The 20658-nt window shown below is 39.7% G+C and overlaps 1 protein-coding gene across 3 annotated transcripts in view; it reads right to left on the bottom strand.

The window, feature by feature from the left end:
- The window catches only part of tmem132e (transmembrane protein 132E), a 713836-nt gene that overhangs the window by 260430 nt on the left and 432748 nt on the right, over nucleotides 1-20658 (bottom strand). For all 3 annotated transcript variants that reach the window (XM_043718710.1, XM_043718709.1, XM_043718711.1), the window contains one exon: nucleotides 2205-2400. In XM_043718710.1, the coding sequence (XP_043574645.1) occupies nucleotides 2205-2400 (196 nt within the window). The remainder of the gene's footprint in view (nucleotides 1-2204; nucleotides 2401-20658) is intronic.

Raw genomic sequence — 20658 nt, 5'->3', positions numbered from 1 at the left:
ATCTCAAAATGCCCTTGCATATTAGCATGCTCCACACTAATCTCACTATCCTCTAAATCCTTCTTCTGGGTCAATACTGACACAAAGTACTCATTTAGGATTTTGCAAGCCTCCAATTCGAGAAGGGTGCAAACTGAGGGATTAAAGAGGCAACCTGGACCCACATCTCTCTCTGTTTTTGCAACTACTTCAAAGGCATCTCAAAAAGCGCTGAGCTACATAGCACCTCCAGTTCTTTGTACTTTATGGTAAGCATCATTAGACTGACCAGATCCAGAAAACCAGCTCAGTAAATGGTCAAAGATCAGAACAAGTCCCAGACAAAAGGGGAAGCCCAAATCGATGACTGCAGATCCTGAAACATCAGTCAATCCTCAAAGACTGAAGAACAACATCTCCCAGCCTTATTGAATGGGTATAGCCTATCCTTTCAGACAAACATTTTATTACAGCAGTCTGGACCTGTGAATCGGATGTACTGAATCCTTTGACAAGCGTGTCAGAAGTAGATAGCTGGTGTAGATTTGAGACTTTTTTTTCAGAAATTTGAGACTGTTTACTGTAATCTCCTGAAAAGAGTTTGAAAGAGTTTAATTGAAGTACAATGGTGGAGTCTGATAAATATTGTTCTCCTTCATAAGGTTTTCAGCAAAATTGTGTTGGACCTTCCTCCGACTCTTGTCTCCTTTGCCTATCTCACTGTGTAACATGCCTGAGTTAGAAAGGGTCAATGCGAACTGGTCAATTTACCCACTTTTCACTTTACAGCAGTATTAAATTAGGACAATCCAAATGATATTAGAAGTTAGATTCATGATCAACAAAAAATAACAATGTACATGATCCCAATAATTCATTACTAATTGCTAAATAGAGATTGCAAGCGATATTGTGTGAAAGTAAATGGAAATATGAAGCCATTGGAAGTCAAGAAACAGAAAGAATTCCCAATATACGTTCTTTGAATGAATACTTGAAAAATAAAGGACATAGAACTACTTCTTTGCAGAATATAATCACAATATGAAGTTAAAAGAAGAGAAAATAAATAGGACAGTAATTGCAAAAACGACTTCTTAATCATTTGAAGGAGTTTCCATGCAGGTGTATAATTCAATTAGAAACAGAGTACTTAAGCGTGTTCGATTAATAGTGGGATGAAAATACGATACCATGAAGGTTGAAGGCGACAGCTTTGAAGCATTGAGAATAAAAATGCTACATTTGTATACGGAAAATTGTCAAGATCATAGGAACGGCCGACAGCAACATTTATTTTATTCATCATCTGATTGTGGAACATACATAGAAATCAATCAATATCTGCATACAATAGATACTGTTTCTTATTGTATACCCAACTCTATGTGCTACAAATAAATCAGTTAATTGTAAATAAGCTTCTATCCCTCCACTGTAATTTACTCTGCTCGTTAAATTATACTTGTATTGTTGAAGAATTAACAGGAAGTTTTGTACATTACATTCTGACCTATGATCAAATATAGATATCAAAATAGGTAAACAACAGATACTGATGTGAAATGCGGACAATTCTGTAAGTAATGCAATTACTTTAATTCCTCTCCTGGATCCAAAGTATACCTAAGATCTTGCCATAAGAAGGCAGACATTGTACAAAAACTTTTCACTGTACTCCTACAATAGAGTGTGTGACAATAAAAGGATATTCTTATTCCTAGAATACCCATATTCCACCCTTGACATTTCTTTACTTAAACCTCCAGTGTTGGTGAACTGTCTTGCCTGTGATTCAAATTGCATAACTTGAAGATGAAATTCAGCTGCTAACTATGCTGAATAATAACTTGTTAAAGAATTGCAATGTTAGCACAGATAATTTTAGGGGTGGTAATTTAGTTTTATATAGGAGACTGTATTATTGAATTATTTTACTTTCTGTTAGTGTAGAATAAGAAAAATCAAGAAAACATGCAAAATTAGAAGTATAGTTCACAACAGTGGGAAAAGGATCCTAAGATGGTGGTTCGCCTCATTTACCCATGTAAAATCCAGCCTAATATCTCCATACCTATGAATGTTAACAGTCTATTTTGTTTATTATGCTGTAGATAAACTACTTACACTCAAAAATGTAGAATAAACCTCTCCAATATAAAGAACACCAAGATTACATCACTGGACATTGACCAATAAATTTTCAACATTGGGCACAAACTTACCATAGAGAGTGGTACAATAGCACGGATGTCTTTTTGGATCACTGCCAACTCTGTTACCACTTTGTCCAAATCTGGAGGAGGATTTTTCCCACGGTAGTCAACATGCCATTGAATACGTCTTGTCACTGACTGGCTTGTAAAATTTTCCATCTCGAAATTCAACTGAATGATTTCGTTGGGCTGAACACTTTCACTGCTAAGAAATTAGAAGTGAATACAATCAAGTTAATGTTATATTCTGAAATTAAACAGGTTAAAACAGTTTTAAAAGTATGAATCCTTCAATTTATTTACATATTTTACTTCCACCTGAGCTGAGGAAACTGTGCCCCTAATCCTCTTACATGCTCAAGAACCACTCAACAGTAGTGTAATTATTTTCCAGAGCTACAAACTGTAGGCCTGAGTTTCATATGGACATTGTTGCCCAGACCTCCACTATCCCCAAAAAGTTAAAGGTGAGCTTATCTCCACTTTGCATAGCAGTTGGGCTTTTCATTGAGACAAGGTGCAGCTCCAATCCAGCCTCTGAGAGCTGCCATGCAATTATATGGCCAGCAGCTCTCCAGACCCAGTGATGCCAGAAGAAAGATTGTTCTTTGCAAGTTCTTTAAGGAAAAGCTAATACACTTAACAGAAGAGTTGAGAACCACAGAGCACTAATTTTATGTGAATAGCTAAAAGCCATTGCAGGTAGTCCCTCCCATATAGGAGCCAGATTTGAAGGTGAATGAGCTTCTTGTCAGGAGCAGGCTGGTAGTACTGGGAAAGGTAAACAGAGAACCGAGTTAGGGAAAGAAGTTTGGGGCGGCACCACCATTGGATACAGGTTGCTCAAGTAATAAGTCTACTCCTCAGCTATCTACAATGTCCCCAAGTTCATCACATAGCCTGTGCAACCTTAGTCACTGATAATGTACTAGCAGAGGTGGGCAGGCCTTGGGCATGGAACCACTGCAATGTCACCCAGTTTTATACCTCCCCCATTGTGCCTGCCTTCCATGGAAGTGGAGGTAGGCAGAAATGGTAGAGATAAAATTCCATTCACCTTAATTTCCTTTTTCCTATAAGATTTTAATTAAGTCCAAGCTTAATATCAACTAATTAATAAAGTATCCAATTCTGGGGTTCACACATTGGGAATTATGTAAAGGTTTAGAGAAGTTACAGAAAATATTTGTGAGAATGATTTCAGGAAAGGAGCACTTCTGCTCCATTGATAGATTTTAGAAGTGGAGTTTCTTCTCCTGAGAGAAGGAGGAGAGGAGATTTAATAGGGGTGATCAAAACCATGAGCAGCCTAGACAGAAGAACTAAGGAAAAGCTAACACACTTAACAGAAGGGTTGAGAACCAAAGAGCACTAATTTTACGTGAATGGCTAAAAGAACAAACAGCAAAATAAACAGAATTCAGTTTAGCCAGCAAGTGGCTGGAATCTATTATGCACTACTTTGGAATATGATAGAGGCAAATTGAATTGTGACTTAACAAAGCTATAGGTTGAAGGAAAAGGGCCTGCCCAGGACAGAGGTAGTGAGGCTGGACAGTGGAATAGAAAGCAAGACTGGTGAAGCCAGAACCTGGGGTGGCTGGCCAGGGGAAAGGATACTGGGGCTTGGAGTTGTGGAGCAATGAGTTGCAAAGTGTAAAGAGTAGCCGCTAAGAGAAGACAGCGTCTGCATAGGGGAGTGAGGAGTTACACAGGAGACTGGAAAGTACAAAGAGGGTGAAGATGATCAAAAGAGATGGAGGTGGTACAAAAATGAGAAAGGAACTGGGAAGCATGAGATGGAGAGCTGTTAAACCTTTCAACAAAAGTGTAGTGCAAGCCATTATGATGAATATTGTCATTTGGATAACTTAATACTAATTTCATAAGAATTTGTGTTTATGTTTATCATGCCTCAAAATGTCTCACATTTTGTGAATCATTTAGAGTGACTGTGTTAGAGACAAAGGCAAAACCATTTAGCTGTGATCACAGTACATGTAAAACATGTTAATGGTGATGAGATTTTGTGTATAGGTGTGGGTCTTATTTTTTAACAAAAACTTTTGTTGGTAACTTATGCCTGTTGTATTTGTGTAGTAAGTGTAGGTTTTGAATATATGGCATTATGGCACCAGACCCAGAGTGAAGTTCCCCAATTTGTCACGGTTCCAAACAGGATACCCAAAACTGATAAGGTCCTAGGTGAGGCGGGAAGAATTGCTCCTCTTCTTAGATCACCTATCCCTTGATTACTTACCAATGCAGGGTAAGCTGCTTTCTGAAACAAAAGATATGGCAAAAGTACTAAATGAATATTTTGCTTCTCTCTTTATCAAATTAGAACATAGTAACAATGGTCTGGTTGAAAACATGGTTGTTGATCACTCTAACAGACAGAATTTTATGCTGTCTGATAGAATGATCAAAACAGTGCCACTATTTCATTCCATTATTTCATTCATACGATGATTCACTATGCCTGTCAATTCCAAAAATTAGCAAAAGCTATTAAAACAAGGGGTGGATTTTATGGAGGAAATGAAGGAAAGCAATGTCTTCCAGACTTGAATGTATGCTTGAAGATAGGCAGGCAGGCAGGACTTAGAAATCTCAAAGTCATGGGGGTTTTGGAATAGTGTTAGGGGCTAAAGGCTGCACAAAAAGGAGGTTAAGTTGCTAGCTTCATTGCAATGGATCCTATAAAGCAGGTAACTCCTCCTCCTGCCCAACAGTAGCCAACAGTAGCAAAGCTGGCTGCCTACCTTCTAACTTCACCAGCCACAATGATTAAACAGCAGAGGTTGAGATTGTGAAGTTACTATTAATTAGTTGCATGTCACCTAATATGGAGGTGAGGGAAAGGCTGTGTGCTGACTACCCAATTTAAATGTTCCCCTATCTTTCTAATTTCGAAAAAACCTCTGGTTTACACAAAGTTCCCCACAGAATTCAAGCTGATAAATCTCATCATAAATATAGTTCTACTGTTTCAATTGTTAAATCTATCTCATTATAAAGCATTAATCAATGACTTTGTAACACAAAGACCGTGGATAAATCTTAACTCCATTTCCTCCATGTTTATTTGGAGATTATACTCCTTCATTAATTCTTCATCTGTCAATATCTCAACAATAAGTACAATTATTAGATTAAAGATGAAATACACAAGTAGACGTCTAAAGTAGCTGGAGCTTTAAAATAGAATGACACTAGATACAAAGTGGTATATACAAGGAAGCTGTCTATGCTATCAATCTGATGGTATTTTAATGACACACACACAGAGCAATAATTGCTCTTGAAGCCAATTTGTTTCTGCATCTACCACAGTTATAGGCTTCTTGCATTAGTGTGCCGCCTTCAGGTACTGTTCTATTTTAACTTCCTGCATAAAGAAGAAACGTTTCTTACTATTTCCTGGTTTGCAATTCAGATCCTATACCAAACTTAAAAGTCAGGAAGATTTCTCAGAAAGTTCCTGATTCCAGCCCCAACAACAGGGTGACAGAATACTGTGATCCACATGATTGGTGAATGGACAGTGGCTAGAGGGAATTCACATTCCTTAAAATTAATTCATTTGTGGAATAAATGGAACATGTGATAGATCCTGTGATTTACTGAAAAATATAACCAGAAGTCATGTATGTATGTATCGTTTTAGGCACAAGTTATGAACATGGTAGCATTTTACTTTCTCAAAAAAAATTCAGTCACATATCTAGTTTGATCTTTATGCACCAGTTTTATAAAGACATATTGCAAATGGTCTCACAGGTAGTAATGACTTTCCATTATTTCATTCATATGATGGTTCACTATGCTTGTCAATTCCAAAAATTAGCAAAAGCCCAAACTTTGAAAAAAGAAAACACAGATTCAATCATGCTAATGATTCAAAAACAAATTAGAGTAAAAGGCTACAACATATGACAGTAAGCATTTCCCCTATGGTTAAATATAGCAGGAAGAAAAATGAGGTCCAGCAAAAGGAATTTAGGGAGATAGGCAGTAAATTAAAAAGCATGTCCTCTAGAGTTGTAATCTCATGGTTACGCTCCATGCAATGTGCTAATGAGGCCAGATATAGGAAGATAATACAGCTGAATACGTGGCTGAGGAGCTGGTGTAGGAGGGAAGGATTTGGGTATCTGGATTATTGGGATCTCTTCCAGGGTCAGGTGGGACCTGTACAAAAAAGGGCTGCACCAGATTGGAGGGGCACCAATATCCGTGCCGGGAGGTTTCCTCGTGCCACTTGGGAGCTTTTAAACTAGTATGGTAGGGAGGTAGAAATCAGGGTGGCAGGTCATGATGTGAGGAGAAGGTAAGAGGCTAAGAGGACAAACAAGCAGGGCCTATAAAAAAAAGCACACTAAGTAAGCTGAGAAGGAGAAATAATGAAAAGCTGCTGAAGGACAGGGTAGAATGTCCAGCCAAATTAGAGTTTTTTATACAAATGCAAGGAGTATAAGGAACAAATTAAATGAGCTGCAGGCAGAGATTCAAATTGGAAACTATGATATAGTAGCCATTACAAAGGCCTGGTTGCAGAACGGTCAGGATTGGGAACTAAACTAAACTATCAGGTTATAAGGTTTACCAGAGCAACTAGAGAAAATGGCAGAAGGGGTGGAACAACATGACTGATTAGAAACAGACTCTATTAGGAGGATGTAATGAGAGAAAGCATCCAGTGGAGACTTTATGGTTGGAACTAAGGAACTGTAAAGGAACTAAAATGAAAATATTGAGTCATATGTAAACTTCCTGATAGTAGCTCAGAGGTGCTGACTGTATAAATGTTGAAATTAGGCAACTATGTAGCAAATACACAGTAGTATTAATTGAGATTTTAACCTTAACAGAGACTGGGAGGAACAGATAAGCACTCGCCAGAAAGGATGGGAATTCCTGGAGTTCCTGCAATAATATGTCTTGGAAATGACAAGGGGACAAACAGTACTAGATCTAATAAAGGGCAATGATAACGATTTATTAATTAGTGACCTAGTTAATCATGAGCATTTGTCAAATAGTGATCATAACATGTTTGACTTTCATGTAGCGTTTGTAAGAGACAAGCAAAGATCAGAGATTAGGAATTTGGACTTAAGTAAAGCAGACTTAATTGAAATGAGGCAGAGACTGTCTGCAGTAAACTGGAAAGCTCAGATAATATGTATAACAAGCAAGGAATAGTGGAGGGTGTTCAAAGAAACATTTAATGCTATAATGAAGCAGTTTACCCATGAGAAGGAAAAGTTACACCTTACCAAAAAAACACAGCCACGGACAGCTAAGGAGGTAAGCAACAGTATAAAATTAGAAGAAAGGGCTTACAAAAATCCAAAGAACAGTAGATACCAGAGAATGGGGCAAATACAAAGATCAGCAAGTGGGCGACAAGCTGCTTAAAAGACAAGCTAAAAGGATTTTGAAAGGAAACTTGCAAGGACACAGAAATCAATGAGAAGAGATTTTATAGTTATATAAAGGGAAAGCAGCTGATTAAGAGTACTATTGGTTCATTGAAGGCTGAGAAAAGGGATATTATCAATGACCATGAGGAAATGGAAAACATGCTGAAGGACTATTTTGCTTCATAGCAGAAAAGGAGGAAAGCTTGCTAGAAGTCCCAAAATGATCAGGGACAGGTCTAAATAAAATTAGCTGAAGTAAATCCTCAATAATGCGGAAATTAATGGAACTGAAGAGTGACAAATCCCCAGGACCTGATAGTTTCCATCTACAGGTATTGAAGAAGGTAGTAGAGCATGTTGCTGATGCTCTAACCATAATCTTTTAGGATTCGGGAGCTGTACTTCTGGATTGGAAATTTGCTCATGTTATTCTGCTCTTTAAGAAGAGTGACAGTGGGAAACTAGGGAATTACAAGGCCAGTTAGCCTCTCATCCATGGTAGGGAAATTGCTGGATTCTATCATCAAGGAAAGGATATCTTCATCTCAAAAATTTCAGTTAATCAGGAAGAGTTGGCATAGACTCATGAAGGTTAGGTCATGCGTGACAAACCTCACAGTTATTTTGAAGAGGAGACAAAGTGGTGGACAGAGGAAATTGTTTGTATGGACTTCCATAAGGTTTTTGATAAAGTCCCAAAAAAGAAGATGTTAGCTAAAGTGGAAGCCCATGGAACTGAGGGCAAATTACTCTCATAGATAGAAAACTGGTTCAGGAAACAGCGTTGTAATAATGAGTAAGTACTTAAATTGGTATGATGTGATTAGTGGTGTCATGCAGGAATCTGTGTTGGAGTTTCAATTATTCATGATATTCATTAACAATTTGAATAATGGCAGAAAAAGTCAAATATGCAAATTTGATGATGACATAAAATTGTGCAGCATTGTAAACAGTGATGACACAGCATAAAATTATAGCAGGATATTGATAGATTGGATAAATGGACAAAGCTGTGGCAGGTGGATTTTAATATAAACAAGTGTGAGGTTATCCATTTTGGACGAGAAAAAGATAGAGCAGGTTTTTTTTTAGAAGGCACAAAGTTAAATACAGTGGATGTCCAACGAGATTTGGGGGCTCAGATGCATAGCTCTTTAAAATGCCACACACAGGTGCAGAAAATGGTCAAGTAAAATAATGGAATGCTAGCCTTCAGACATCATGGCTGGAATATAAGAATGCCAGATGTTGGCAAAACCCTACAAAACCCTATTAAACCCCACTTTGAGTAGTGTGAGCAGAATTGGGCACCAAACCTTAGGATGGATGTTTTGGCCTAGAGAGATTCAATGCTGTTTACTGGGATGATACTCAGAATTCAGGGGTTAAGTAATGAGGAGAGATTACACAATTTCAGCCTTTGTTGTTCAGAATTTTAATGTTAAGAGGTGAGCTAATTAAAGTTTTCAGGGTATTAACAGGATACATAAAGATATGCCATTTCCATTGGTTAAGATTCTAGAACCAGGGACATAGTCTAAGAATGAGGGCCATCAGGAGAGGTGTTAGAAAGCACTTCTACACACAAAGAGTAGTGGAAGTTTGGAATGCTCTTTCTCAAACAGCACTCCCTGCTAATTCAATAATTAAATTTAAATCCGACGGAGACAAAATTTTTAATAAGTAAGGGTATCAAGTGATATGGGCCCAAGTTAGGCAAATGGTGGTAGGCCACAGATCAGCCACAATCTTATTGAAGGCAGAGCATGCTCGAAGGGTTGAATGGCCAAATCCTGTTTCTGTGTTCCTATTACCATGTTGTATCTTAGGTTACAATATAATCAATATTCAATCAAGGAAAAAAGCATTTTGCCCTAAGAGAAAACAGCCCATTTTATTAGCATTTCACTCACCATCTTAATATTCAGTCATAGAGATGTACAGCACAGAAACAGACCCTTTGGTCCAACTCATCCATGCTGACCAGATATCCTAACCTAATCGAGTCCCATTTGCCAGCACTTGGCCCATATCCTTCTAAACCCTTCCTATTCATATATCCATCCAGATGCATTTTAAATGCTGCAATTGTACCAGCCCCCACCATTTCCTCTGGCAGCTCATTCCATACCCGCACCACCCTCTGTGTGAAAACATTGCACCTTAGGTCCCTTATTATCTTTCCCCTCTCACCCTAAACCTAGTTCTGAACTCCCCGACTCCAGGGAAAAGACTTTGTCTACTTATCCTATCTGTGCCCCTCTTGATTTTATAAACCTCTATAAGGTCAGCCTTCAGCCTCCCACGCTCCAGGGAAAACAGTCCTAGCTTATTCAACTTCTCCCTATAGCTCAAACCTTCCAACCCTGGCAACATCCTTGTAAATCTTTTCCAAACACTTTCAAGTTTCACTCCAACCTTCCGATAGGAACGAGACCAGAATTGCATGCAATATTCCAAAAGTGGCCTAACCAAGGTCCTATACAGCTGCAACTCCTATACTCATGCTCTGACCAATAAAGGAAAGCATACCAACACCTTCTTCATTATCCTATCTACCGGCGACTCTACTTTCAAGGAACTATGAAAATGCACTCCAAAGTCTCTTTGTTCAGCAACACTCCTGAGGACGTTACCATTAAGTGTGTAAGTCCCGCTCTGATTTGCTTTTCCAAAATGCAGTACCTTGCATTTATCTAAATTAAACTCCATCTGCCACTCCTCAGCCCATTGGCCCATCTGGTCCTTCACTACCACCACACAGCAGTGTGTACCATCCACAATATGCAAAAGTGACCAAGATTATTTCAAGCGCAACTCCCAAATCTGTGACCCCTACCAACTAAAGAACCAGGGAGTTTTATAGGAATACCATAAACCTGCAAGTTTCCTTCCAAGTCACATTCTGTCCTGACTGAAAAAAAAATCTTGTTCATTTACTGTCAGTGCATCAAAATCCCTGAACTACCCCTCCCTCACAGAATTGTTGATGTATCTATATCATAAAAACTGTGGTGGTTAAAATGCCAATGTACCTCACATCTTATGAATGGATTTAAAAGAAGCATTATGCATGGTTCTGGTCATTGCAAGTCAGTTGTTTGAGATCCAGTCAGAAGTCACATAACACCAGGTTACAGTCCAACAGGTGTATTTGAAATCAAAAGCTGTCACAGCGCTGCTCCTTTGGCAGGTGAAAATTAACGACAAATCAACAGTCTGACCAAAACCTTCGATCCAGACATTCAAAATATCCTGTGAACCCTCATCTTGCATATGTCTCGCATAGGTGACTTCTATGTCTTCCAAAGATACACAAAACCATACACCCAGACATCCCCTTCTATCAGGCAACAGGATTCTGGGTGAGAACCTCTCAGGCTATGTCGAGGGCATCTTGAAATCCATTGTACAAGGGACCCCCCAGCTTCTGTCGTGACACTACAGACTTCCTACAGAAACTCAGCACCCTGGAACATTCCTTGTCACAAAGGACGTTTCGGCACTGTACACCAGGAACCCCTGTGACAACGGCATTGCTGCAACAGCCTCAGTACTCAACACTGATAACTGCCCATTCCTAGATGCCATCCTACAACTTATCCTTTTCATCCTTGACCACAACGTCTTCACCTTTGACAACCAGCTGTTCATCCAGACACATTGAACAGCCACGGGGACCAACTTTTCACCCCAATACACCAACATTTTCATGCAGAGTTCAAGCAAGATCTCTTTGCTCCACAGGACCTCCAAACAATGCTTTTTATCTGACGAAGGAGCAGCGCTCCAACAGCTTTTGATTTCAAATAAACCTGTTGGGCGATAATATGTTGTGTAACTTCTGACTTTGTCCACCCCAATCCAACACCGGCACCTCCACATCATGTCTTAGATCCAGATCATCTTTGCAAGAGTTCTTAAAGGTAGTGCCATAGACCAATATTTTGACATCTTCACAGAGTCATACAGAAACAGACCCTTTGGTACAACTCTATCAAGTTGACCAGAAATCCCCATCTGACCTAGTCCCATTTGCCAGCATTTGGCCCATAGCCCTCTAAATCTTGTGTATTTGTATACCCATCCTGCTGCCTTTTAAATGTTATAAATGTACTTGCCTCCCACTTCTTTTGGCAGCTCATTTCAAACACCCATCATCCTCTGCATGCTAAAGTTACTCCTCGGGTTCTTCCTAAAATTTTTCCTTTCTCACCTTAAACTCATGCCCTCTAGCTTTGGACTCTCCCACTATAGTAAAAAGATCAATGCTATTCACCCTATCCATGCCCAACCTGAATGCATAAACCTAAATAAGGTCACACCTCAGTCTCCGACTCTCCAGGGAAAAAAAGCCTCTCCCAATAACTCAAACCCTCCAGTCCCGGGAACATCCTTGTAAATCTTTTCTGCACCCTCTAACGTTCAACAACATCTTTCCTATAGAAGGGCGACCAGCATTGAAATGAAGTATTCCAAAAGTTGCCTAACCAATGTCCTGTACACCTGCAACATGACATCCCAACTCCTATATTCAATGTTCTCACCAAAGCACGCATCTTACAACTTCAGCTTCTACATCAATGACCTTACCTCCACTATAAGGTCAAAAGTGGTGATGTTCGCTGATAATTGCACAGTATTCAGCACCATTCATGATTCCTCATATATTGAAGCAGTCTGTGCTCAAATGCAGCAAAGCCCTGGACAATGTACAGTGTTGGGCTACAAAGTGGTGAGTCACATTCAGGCCAGACAAAATGCCAGGCAATGACCATCTTCAAGAAGACAGAATCTAACATTGTTCCTTGACATTCAATGTTAACTGTAATTATCACCACAAAATTATCCGGTGTCAACATTCTTAGGGGTTACCATTGATCAGATAATCGGCCATAAGAGCAGGTCAAATGCTAGAAACCCTGCAGCAAGTAACTCAGCTCTTGACTTCCCAAAGCTTGTGCACTATCCATAGGGAACAATTCATAGGGAATGTGATGGAATACTCCCCATTTGCCTGGATTAGTGTAGCTCCATCAACACTCAAGGAGCTTGACATCATCACGTTCACAAACATCTACTCCATCCATCACTGGTGCTCAGAAGCAGGATTATGTGCTATCTACAAGATTCACTTCAGTAATTCAATGAGGGTCCTTACACAGTAGCTGCTAAATCACAATCACTTCCATCTAGAAGGAAAAGGGCAGCAGATATATGGGAATACTACCATCCTCTTCAAGCCACTTATCATTCTAACTTGGAAATATATCAATGTTCTATATATCAATGTTCTATATAATCAATGTTCTTTCAGTGGTGCTGGGTAAAAATCTGGAACTTCCTCCCAACAGGATTTGTGGGTCCACCAACAATGCATGGACTGCAGCAGTTCAAGAAAGCAGGTCATCACTGACTTCTCAATGGCAATTAGGCAAAGGCAAAAAATACTAGCCCAACAAGTGACACCACATCCCATGAATGAATTAATAAAATAACTTCCAGGAAGAGTATGGCGATGACAGATCCCATATTCAAATAAACAAAGACTTGTGGAAAATTAAAATGTAAAATTCTGTCCTGCAATTCTTTACATTGATCACTGGGAAATTCTAACCTCTGTTAACAGACTTCAGAAGATTGAGAGGTGGCTTACTGAAATATGTAAGATCTTGATGGAACTGAACAAGGTGAAAACCTAAAAGTTATTTCATTTTATGGAGGAGATCAAAACTAGAGGACATCGTTTATGAACAAGAAATCTTCCTTTTAAGTTAAAAATTGGGTGATTTTCTTTTCTTTCAGGATCATCAGAATGTGGAATTCTCTTCTCTAGAAGCTAGTAGAAGCTAGATCTGAAAGTATTTTCAAATGGCCTTCTCCTGTTTCTAAGTCTAGTGCCCCTACATTAAAATGATTTTGGAAATCATAGCAGCATTGATGGAAGATTGGTTAACCAATAAAAATCAGAGAATATAGATTAAGTGTGGCATTTTCAAGTCACCGAGCTTTAACAATTGCAGTTTCACAAGATCACTGGTGAAGTCTCAGTAATTTACAATCAACACGTCAATAAAGTCAAGATGACTTTTAAGAAATCTTTCCCAAGTGTGAAAAAGTTCAGTCTCACATGTTTCTCCAGTCAATCATCAATACCTCTACTAATAACCTTGCTTTATCGTTATATGTCCAATTTACAAAACCTTTATCAGTAATTCAACTATGTGACAAAGATGGTTGATAATTTTCTGTTTCCTCACAATAAACTTCAAACTCTCACTAATGATCTAATTCTTGTTAAGTCTTTCTTATGAGTTTATTCTTCAGTTTATTGACAGCCTTTAAAATATCATTATCTTGAGGGTTTCTGTTTCCAGTTCTGAGCAACAAAGCTCTATTGTAGCCTTTATTACATTGTGTGATCTATTTGAACTACCACTTCAAATTAAATATATGCTTACTGTGACAACTACTGAGATTTCTCCCTTTCACCATTGCAACTTATTTTCTTAGTTTTTGATAGCTTTACGTGGCAGTCACTTCTGGACGCACTTTTATATACTTCAGTTTTTTTTTAATCTCCACATTTTCATCCATTATGCCAGCCTGTGGACTTCACTTCTCAGCATTCATTCCAAATGTCCAACCATAATTAAACTTGCCAGAAGCACTGTGTTCATTTGTCACATTGCCCTATCCCTAGAAAACCTCTGGAATATCTGTCATATGAGTCTCCACTCTAGGTAATTGGTTGTTCAATGCGATAATTCTAACATATTTCTTAAGATTGCTCACATTACCACTATAACTCCATGATCTACCACATTATGTTTCTTAAGACCTTTATCAGAGAGTTTGGATGCTTGAGCTACAAGGTGCCTCACTTAAAATTAAAAATATTCAATTTTTTGGTGCGCAATATTTGTAAAAAAATCCAAAGGGATGTGTTGCATAATTAACTTGCGCCATCCTGACAGGCCCCGGGGGGTTCTCAGACACCCAGCACATCAGGATTTTCTTCTTCGCACAAAGAGTGAGGATGTTAAAAAGCTTTTTCCCACGTACATTGAAGGAAGGTATGTTCAGCAAGCCCAGGAGAAGAGAGACTGGGTCTATTTTAACTTTGGTCCCAAGACCCTCGCTATTACTCCTGCCACAGTGTACCAATACCCACAGAACTTGTGGCATGACCACAAAAATGAGTGAGGGTACCTACGCTTATTTTACACTTGGGGCACATTGGAGATGCTCCCTTTTTAAATTTTGCAAGATGATCTTGGGCCAAATGAACCTTCAACTGCATGGCGTGTGTCCTGTTACAGATCAAGGTCTTTCTTGTGTTCTCACAAATGTCCTCCCATGTCTCAGAGGAGATCTCAACTCCCAGCTCTTTCTCCCAGACCTCACATAGTTGCTCAATATCATCCGAGGAACACTCCCTGTAGGCAGTAGAGAGTACTAACCGAGAGAGTGCTTTTGGCATGAAGCACCCTCTTCTCTCTATCGGATCTGTTGGAGTTGATCAAAAGCGTAGTCCTTTTTTGAATAAAGTCCCTAACCTGGAAAAAACAAAAAAATTCTCTGCTGGACAATCCATACTTGCAGCAGCTCATTTGATCAAAAGATATCATGATCTCACCGTCAAACAAGTCATCCAGACAAGAGACTCCCCTAGTTGCCGAAAGTTTAAATCCGGGGTCCATTATCCACGGCCGGAATTCCGGCATACCAACTATAGGGGTGAGAAAAGAGGTTTTAGATAAATAGCCCTCACTCTGCCGCATTGCTCTCCATGCTTTGACACTAATAATAATAATTGGATTCCGACAGTATTCTATAACTGTCCTCATCATATCCATAAACAGCAGACTAGTTAGAGGGCACTTTGCCTGGGAGTCCTCGATATCCAACCATATTGATGTTGAGTTCTCAGAAGCCCAGTCACTCACAAAAGACAAACGGGAGCTTATTTGGTATCTCTTAATATCTGGCAAGTCTACTCCCACCAGCTCTTGGGTTGCAATTTGGCGAGCTTAATGAGGGGGCGCCTGTGATGCCAAATTAAAGAACTAAACTAGCCGGTAAGTCTCCACAATATTTGCCTGGGAAACGTCAAAAGGAGCATTGCATGGGATATAACAAACGAGGAAGGATATCCATTTTAATAAGGGCTATTCGATCGAGCCAGAATATCGGGGCGGCCTCCAATCTTTGATGATCTTGTTTAATCCTGTCAAGCAAGTGAACAAAATTAGCCTTAAATAACTGATCAAAGGAGGGAGCAACAAAAATACCTAAGTAAACAAAACCCTCCGTGACCATTTAAATGGAAATCGTGAATGTCAGGTATTCCTCTAAGACCCCTCAAGGGCATAGCCTCCGACTTTGCAAAATTGATCTTTTATCCCAAAAAAGAGTCAAAAAAATTAATACACAATTTGATAAGAAGAGAACATCACCTGCATATAATGTGATCTTACGTACCCTTGATCCCACTTCTGGGGCAGCCATGTTAGGGTTCCTACAGATAGCCTCTGCCAGCGGCTCAATCACTAACGTAAAGAGTAGAGGTGAGAGGGGACAACCTTGCCAACTGCCTCTACTGATACTGAAATTACTCAATATTACACCATTGGTGAGAACTGCAGCCAGAGGATCACCATACGGGATCTCCACCAATCTGACAAAGTCTTCACCTAGACCAAACTGTTCCAGGGTGTAAAAAAGATATATCCACTCCACCCGATCGAATGTCTTGTCTGTGTCTAAAGAGATCACTAATCCCTGAACTGATCACTGCTGACACACTTGGACCATATTAATAGATGCGGTATTCAGTATAATGATGTTCTTGTTTTCACACAAGTTTCCAAACTCATTGCTGCCAAATCATTGTCAGTATCAGGAGCTTTGTTGGTGTGCTCCCAAATTCACGCCTATTTCTTTTGATTTTGTCTATAGTACTCTTTGCTCTTTGCTTTGAATTATGGCAGAAACAATAATTCCAGTTGCCAGGATTATAAAAAAAAAATCACTGAACTAATAGATTTCAATTAGGAACTCTAACATAAGGTCTAAATCTTCATCAAGATTCAACTGATGGGCTTTCATCTTACAAAATAAAGTACTCCTGATCTTACATGTTGTAGGAAGTAACAATGCCAAGGCGATGCTTCAATTTCTTTCTTTAGCCTGTTCATTCAGAGTTCACTCAGTTTTTTCAATATATGGTTCAGACAACATGAACATGGGAAGATAATACTTCCTTGAAAGTTTGCACTTGCTTTCTGTGATTCTCCACAGTGGACACTTGGAAGTTAGTTTTATGAATTTGAAATAAAATGTTTCTTTGTTTCCAAGAGTCATGTTTTAGGAAACTTTCCTCTGCTAAAATTTTGTTTATTTTTGTAAATCTGGTGGTGAGAAGGTAGTCTTTCGAAAATCTTTACATGTTAGGATTTGATTGCCCTCCCAACAGATTAAATGAAGAAGGCGGCTTGTAAATGCAATGCTTGAAGTTTTGCACTGCCTCCCTGCTGCCCCTAACCTAACTTTTATTTTAAGATGACCTTCCAAGGCAGCAGGCAGCCATTCTTCACCTAGGTTCCCTCCTTTCCAAATCCCTCACCCCAGGTCCTATTGAGGCCCTTAACTAGTCAATTACTGACAACTTAAGTTTTTCATTCTGCATCTGCGCTATTGATCCACAGAAGGGGAAGTCCATGTCAGATGAATAGCTCAGTAGCTACTAATGTATGAAAGTATATTTTATTATTGCTTGGAGCACTTTGATTTTGAAGGACTGTGGTTAAAAAACCTTATTTCAAATATTGTGGACATACTTGGAGTAATTTCTTGAACAAGGACATTGAAAAAGCATTGTGGATAGTGGAGACCATTTTTAAACAAGGCTTCTCAGAAACTTGCAAATCTTCATATCCCGAAGCAGTTCATGGTCAAATGCAAGAAGACCTGGACATTATTCAGATTTGGGTTGACCAGTGGCAAGTAATATTCATGTCACACAAGTGCCAAGAAATAAATTTAACCATTGACCCCACCACTATGGCGTCCATGAGGTAGTTAAAATCTCCCTCTATGATAGTATACCAGGCTACAAGGGCAATCACTTTGGAGAGTGCATCGGTCAGGAATTTAAGAGGTGTGCCAGGGACAGTAGACATTTAGAATGCCATACACTTCATCATGCATTAAGGCTTTAAGAACTATGAACCACCCATACTCATCTTTAATATGACCTAATAACTTAAATGAGAGATTCTTCCAAACAAGTACAGTCAAACCCCTGCTCTTAGTGTTAAGGATGAAAAGAACACCCGATCAAACCCACCCTGCTGTAACTTTAGGATGTTCTATATCATCAAGGGAGGTTTCCTGCAATAAGGCAATATCAATCCTCTCCTTCCTGAGACTCGAGAGATTTTTTTTCTCTTGACCGGCTCCCCTTAAGAAGACAATTAGCCGTATCCCTCTATAACAATCCATGAAACTGAGAGGAAGAACCCTACTTACAGCATGCCAAGTATAAATAAATAAGAGATTCATAGAAATGAGAAAATATACACACCAAAACTACATTAACGAAACTTTCAAAAACTACACCGATTCAAAACCAACAATCTGAAACAAATATGAAATATAAAAAACACTTAAGAGTCACTTATCCATGCTGAACAGCTTTCCCAACCTAATCTAGTCCCACCTGCCAGTACCCAGACCATATCCCTCCAAACCCATCCTATTCATATACCCATCCAGATGCCTTTTAAATGCTGCAATTGTACCAGCCTCTACCACTTCCTCTGGCAGCTCATTCCATACATGTATCAGCCTCTGTGTGAAAAAGTTGCCCCTTAGGTCATTTCTAGATCTTTTCCCTCTCTCCCTAAACCTGTGCCCTCTAGTTCTGAACTTCCCAACCCCAGGGAAAAGACTTTGTCTACTTATCCTGTCCATGCCCTTCATGGTTTTGTAAACCTCTATAAGGTCATCCCTCAGCCTCCGACACACAGGGAAAACAGCCCCAGCTATTCAACCTCTCCCTACAGCTCAAATCGCCCAATCCTGGCAACATCCTTGTAAATCTTTTCCGAACCTTTTCAAGTTTCACAACATCCTTCCGATAGGAAGGAGACCAGAACTGCTCGCAATATTCCAAAAGTGGCCTAACCAACATCCCGCAACATGACCTCCCAACTCCTGTGCTGAAAATGTGTTGCTGGAAAAGTGCAGCAGGTCAGGCAGCATCCAAGGAGCAGGAGAATCGATGTTTCGGGTATGATTCCTGAAGAAGGGCTTATGCCCGAAACGTCGATTCTCCTGCTCCTTGGATGCTGCCTGACCTGCTGCGCTTTTCCAGCAACACATTTTCATCTCTGATCTCCAGCATCTGCAGTCCTCACTTTCTCCCAACTCCTGTACTCAATATTCGGACCAATAAAGGAAAGCATACCGAACGCCTTCTTCTCTATCCTATCTACCTGCGACTCAACTTTCAATGACCTATGAACCTACACCCCAAGATCTCTTTGTTCAGCAACACTCCCTCGGATCTTACCATTCAATGTATAAGTGTTGCTTTGATTTGCTTTTCCACAATTAAACACCTTGCACTGATTTAAATTAAAATCTATCTGCCACTCCTCAGCCCATTGGCCCACCTGATCAAGATCCCATAGTAATTGGAGGTAAGTTTCTTCGCTGTCCACTACACCTCCAATTTTGGTGTCATTTGCAAACTTACTAACTACACCTCCTATGTTCACATCCAAATCATTTATATAAATGACGAAAAGCAGCGGACCCAACACCTATCCTTGTGGCACACCACAGGTCACAGGCCTCTAGTCTAAAAACAACACTCCGCTATCACCCTGTCTTTTATCTTTCAACCAGTTCTGCATCCAATTGGCTAATTCTCCCTGTATTCCATGAGATCTAACCTTGCTAACCAGTCTCCCATGGGGGATCTTGCCGAATACCTTACTGAAGTCCATATAGATCACATCCACTGCTCTGCCCTCATCCATCCTCTTCGTTACTTCTTCAAAAAAGCTCTATCAAGTTCTTGAGACATAATTTCCCCTGCACAAAGCCATATTGACTATCCTTAATCAGTCCTTGCCTTTCCAAATACATGTAAATCCTGTCCCTCAGGGCTCTGTCCACCACCAATGTCAGGCTCACCGGTCTATAGTTCCCTAGCTTTTCCTTACCACCTTTCTTAAATAGTGGTACCACGTTAGACAACCTCCAGTCTTCTGGCATCCCATCTGTGACTATCGATGATACAAATATCTCAGCAAGCGGCTCAGCTATCAATTATGTAACTGCCCACAAAGTTCGAAGGTACACCTGACCAGATCCTGGGGATTTATCCACCTTTATGCATTTCAAGACATCCAGCACTTCCTCCTGTGTAATACTGATGTTTTTCAAGATGTCACCATCTATTTCCGTACATTCTATATCTCCCCATCTTCTGCGGCTCCACACAAAGGCTGCCTTACTGATCTTTGAAGGGCCCTATTCTCTCCCTAGTTACCCTTTTGTCCTTAATGTATTTGTAAAACCCTTTGGATTCTCCTTAATTCTATTTGCCAAAGCTATCTTATGTCCCCTTTTTGCCCTCCTGATTTCCCTCTTAATTATACTCCTACTGCCTTTATACTCTTCTAAGGATTCACTCGATCTGTCCTGACATATGCTTCCTTCTTTTTCTTATCCAAATCCTCAATTTCTCTTGTCATCCGGCATTCCCTACACTACCAGCCTTTCCTTTTACCCGGGGCCTGATGGTCTACATCCCAGGGTACTGAAGGAGGTGGCTTGAGAAATCGTGGATGCGTTGGTGATTATTTTCCAGAGTTCGATAGATTCGGGATCAGTTCCTACAGATTGGAGGGTGGCTAATGTTATACCACTTTTTAAGAAAGGTGGGAGAGAGAAAGCAGGAAATTATAGACCAGTTAGTCTGACCTCAGTGGTGGGAAAGATGCTGGAGTCTATTA

The sequence above is a fragment of the Chiloscyllium plagiosum genome, chromosome 28 (genome assembly GCF_004010195.1).
Source record: "Chiloscyllium plagiosum isolate BGI_BamShark_2017 chromosome 28, ASM401019v2, whole genome shotgun sequence".
Lineage (NCBI taxonomy): Eukaryota > Metazoa > Chordata > Chondrichthyes > Orectolobiformes > Hemiscylliidae > Chiloscyllium > Chiloscyllium plagiosum.
This window is presented reverse-complemented; position numbering and strand designations above follow the sequence as displayed.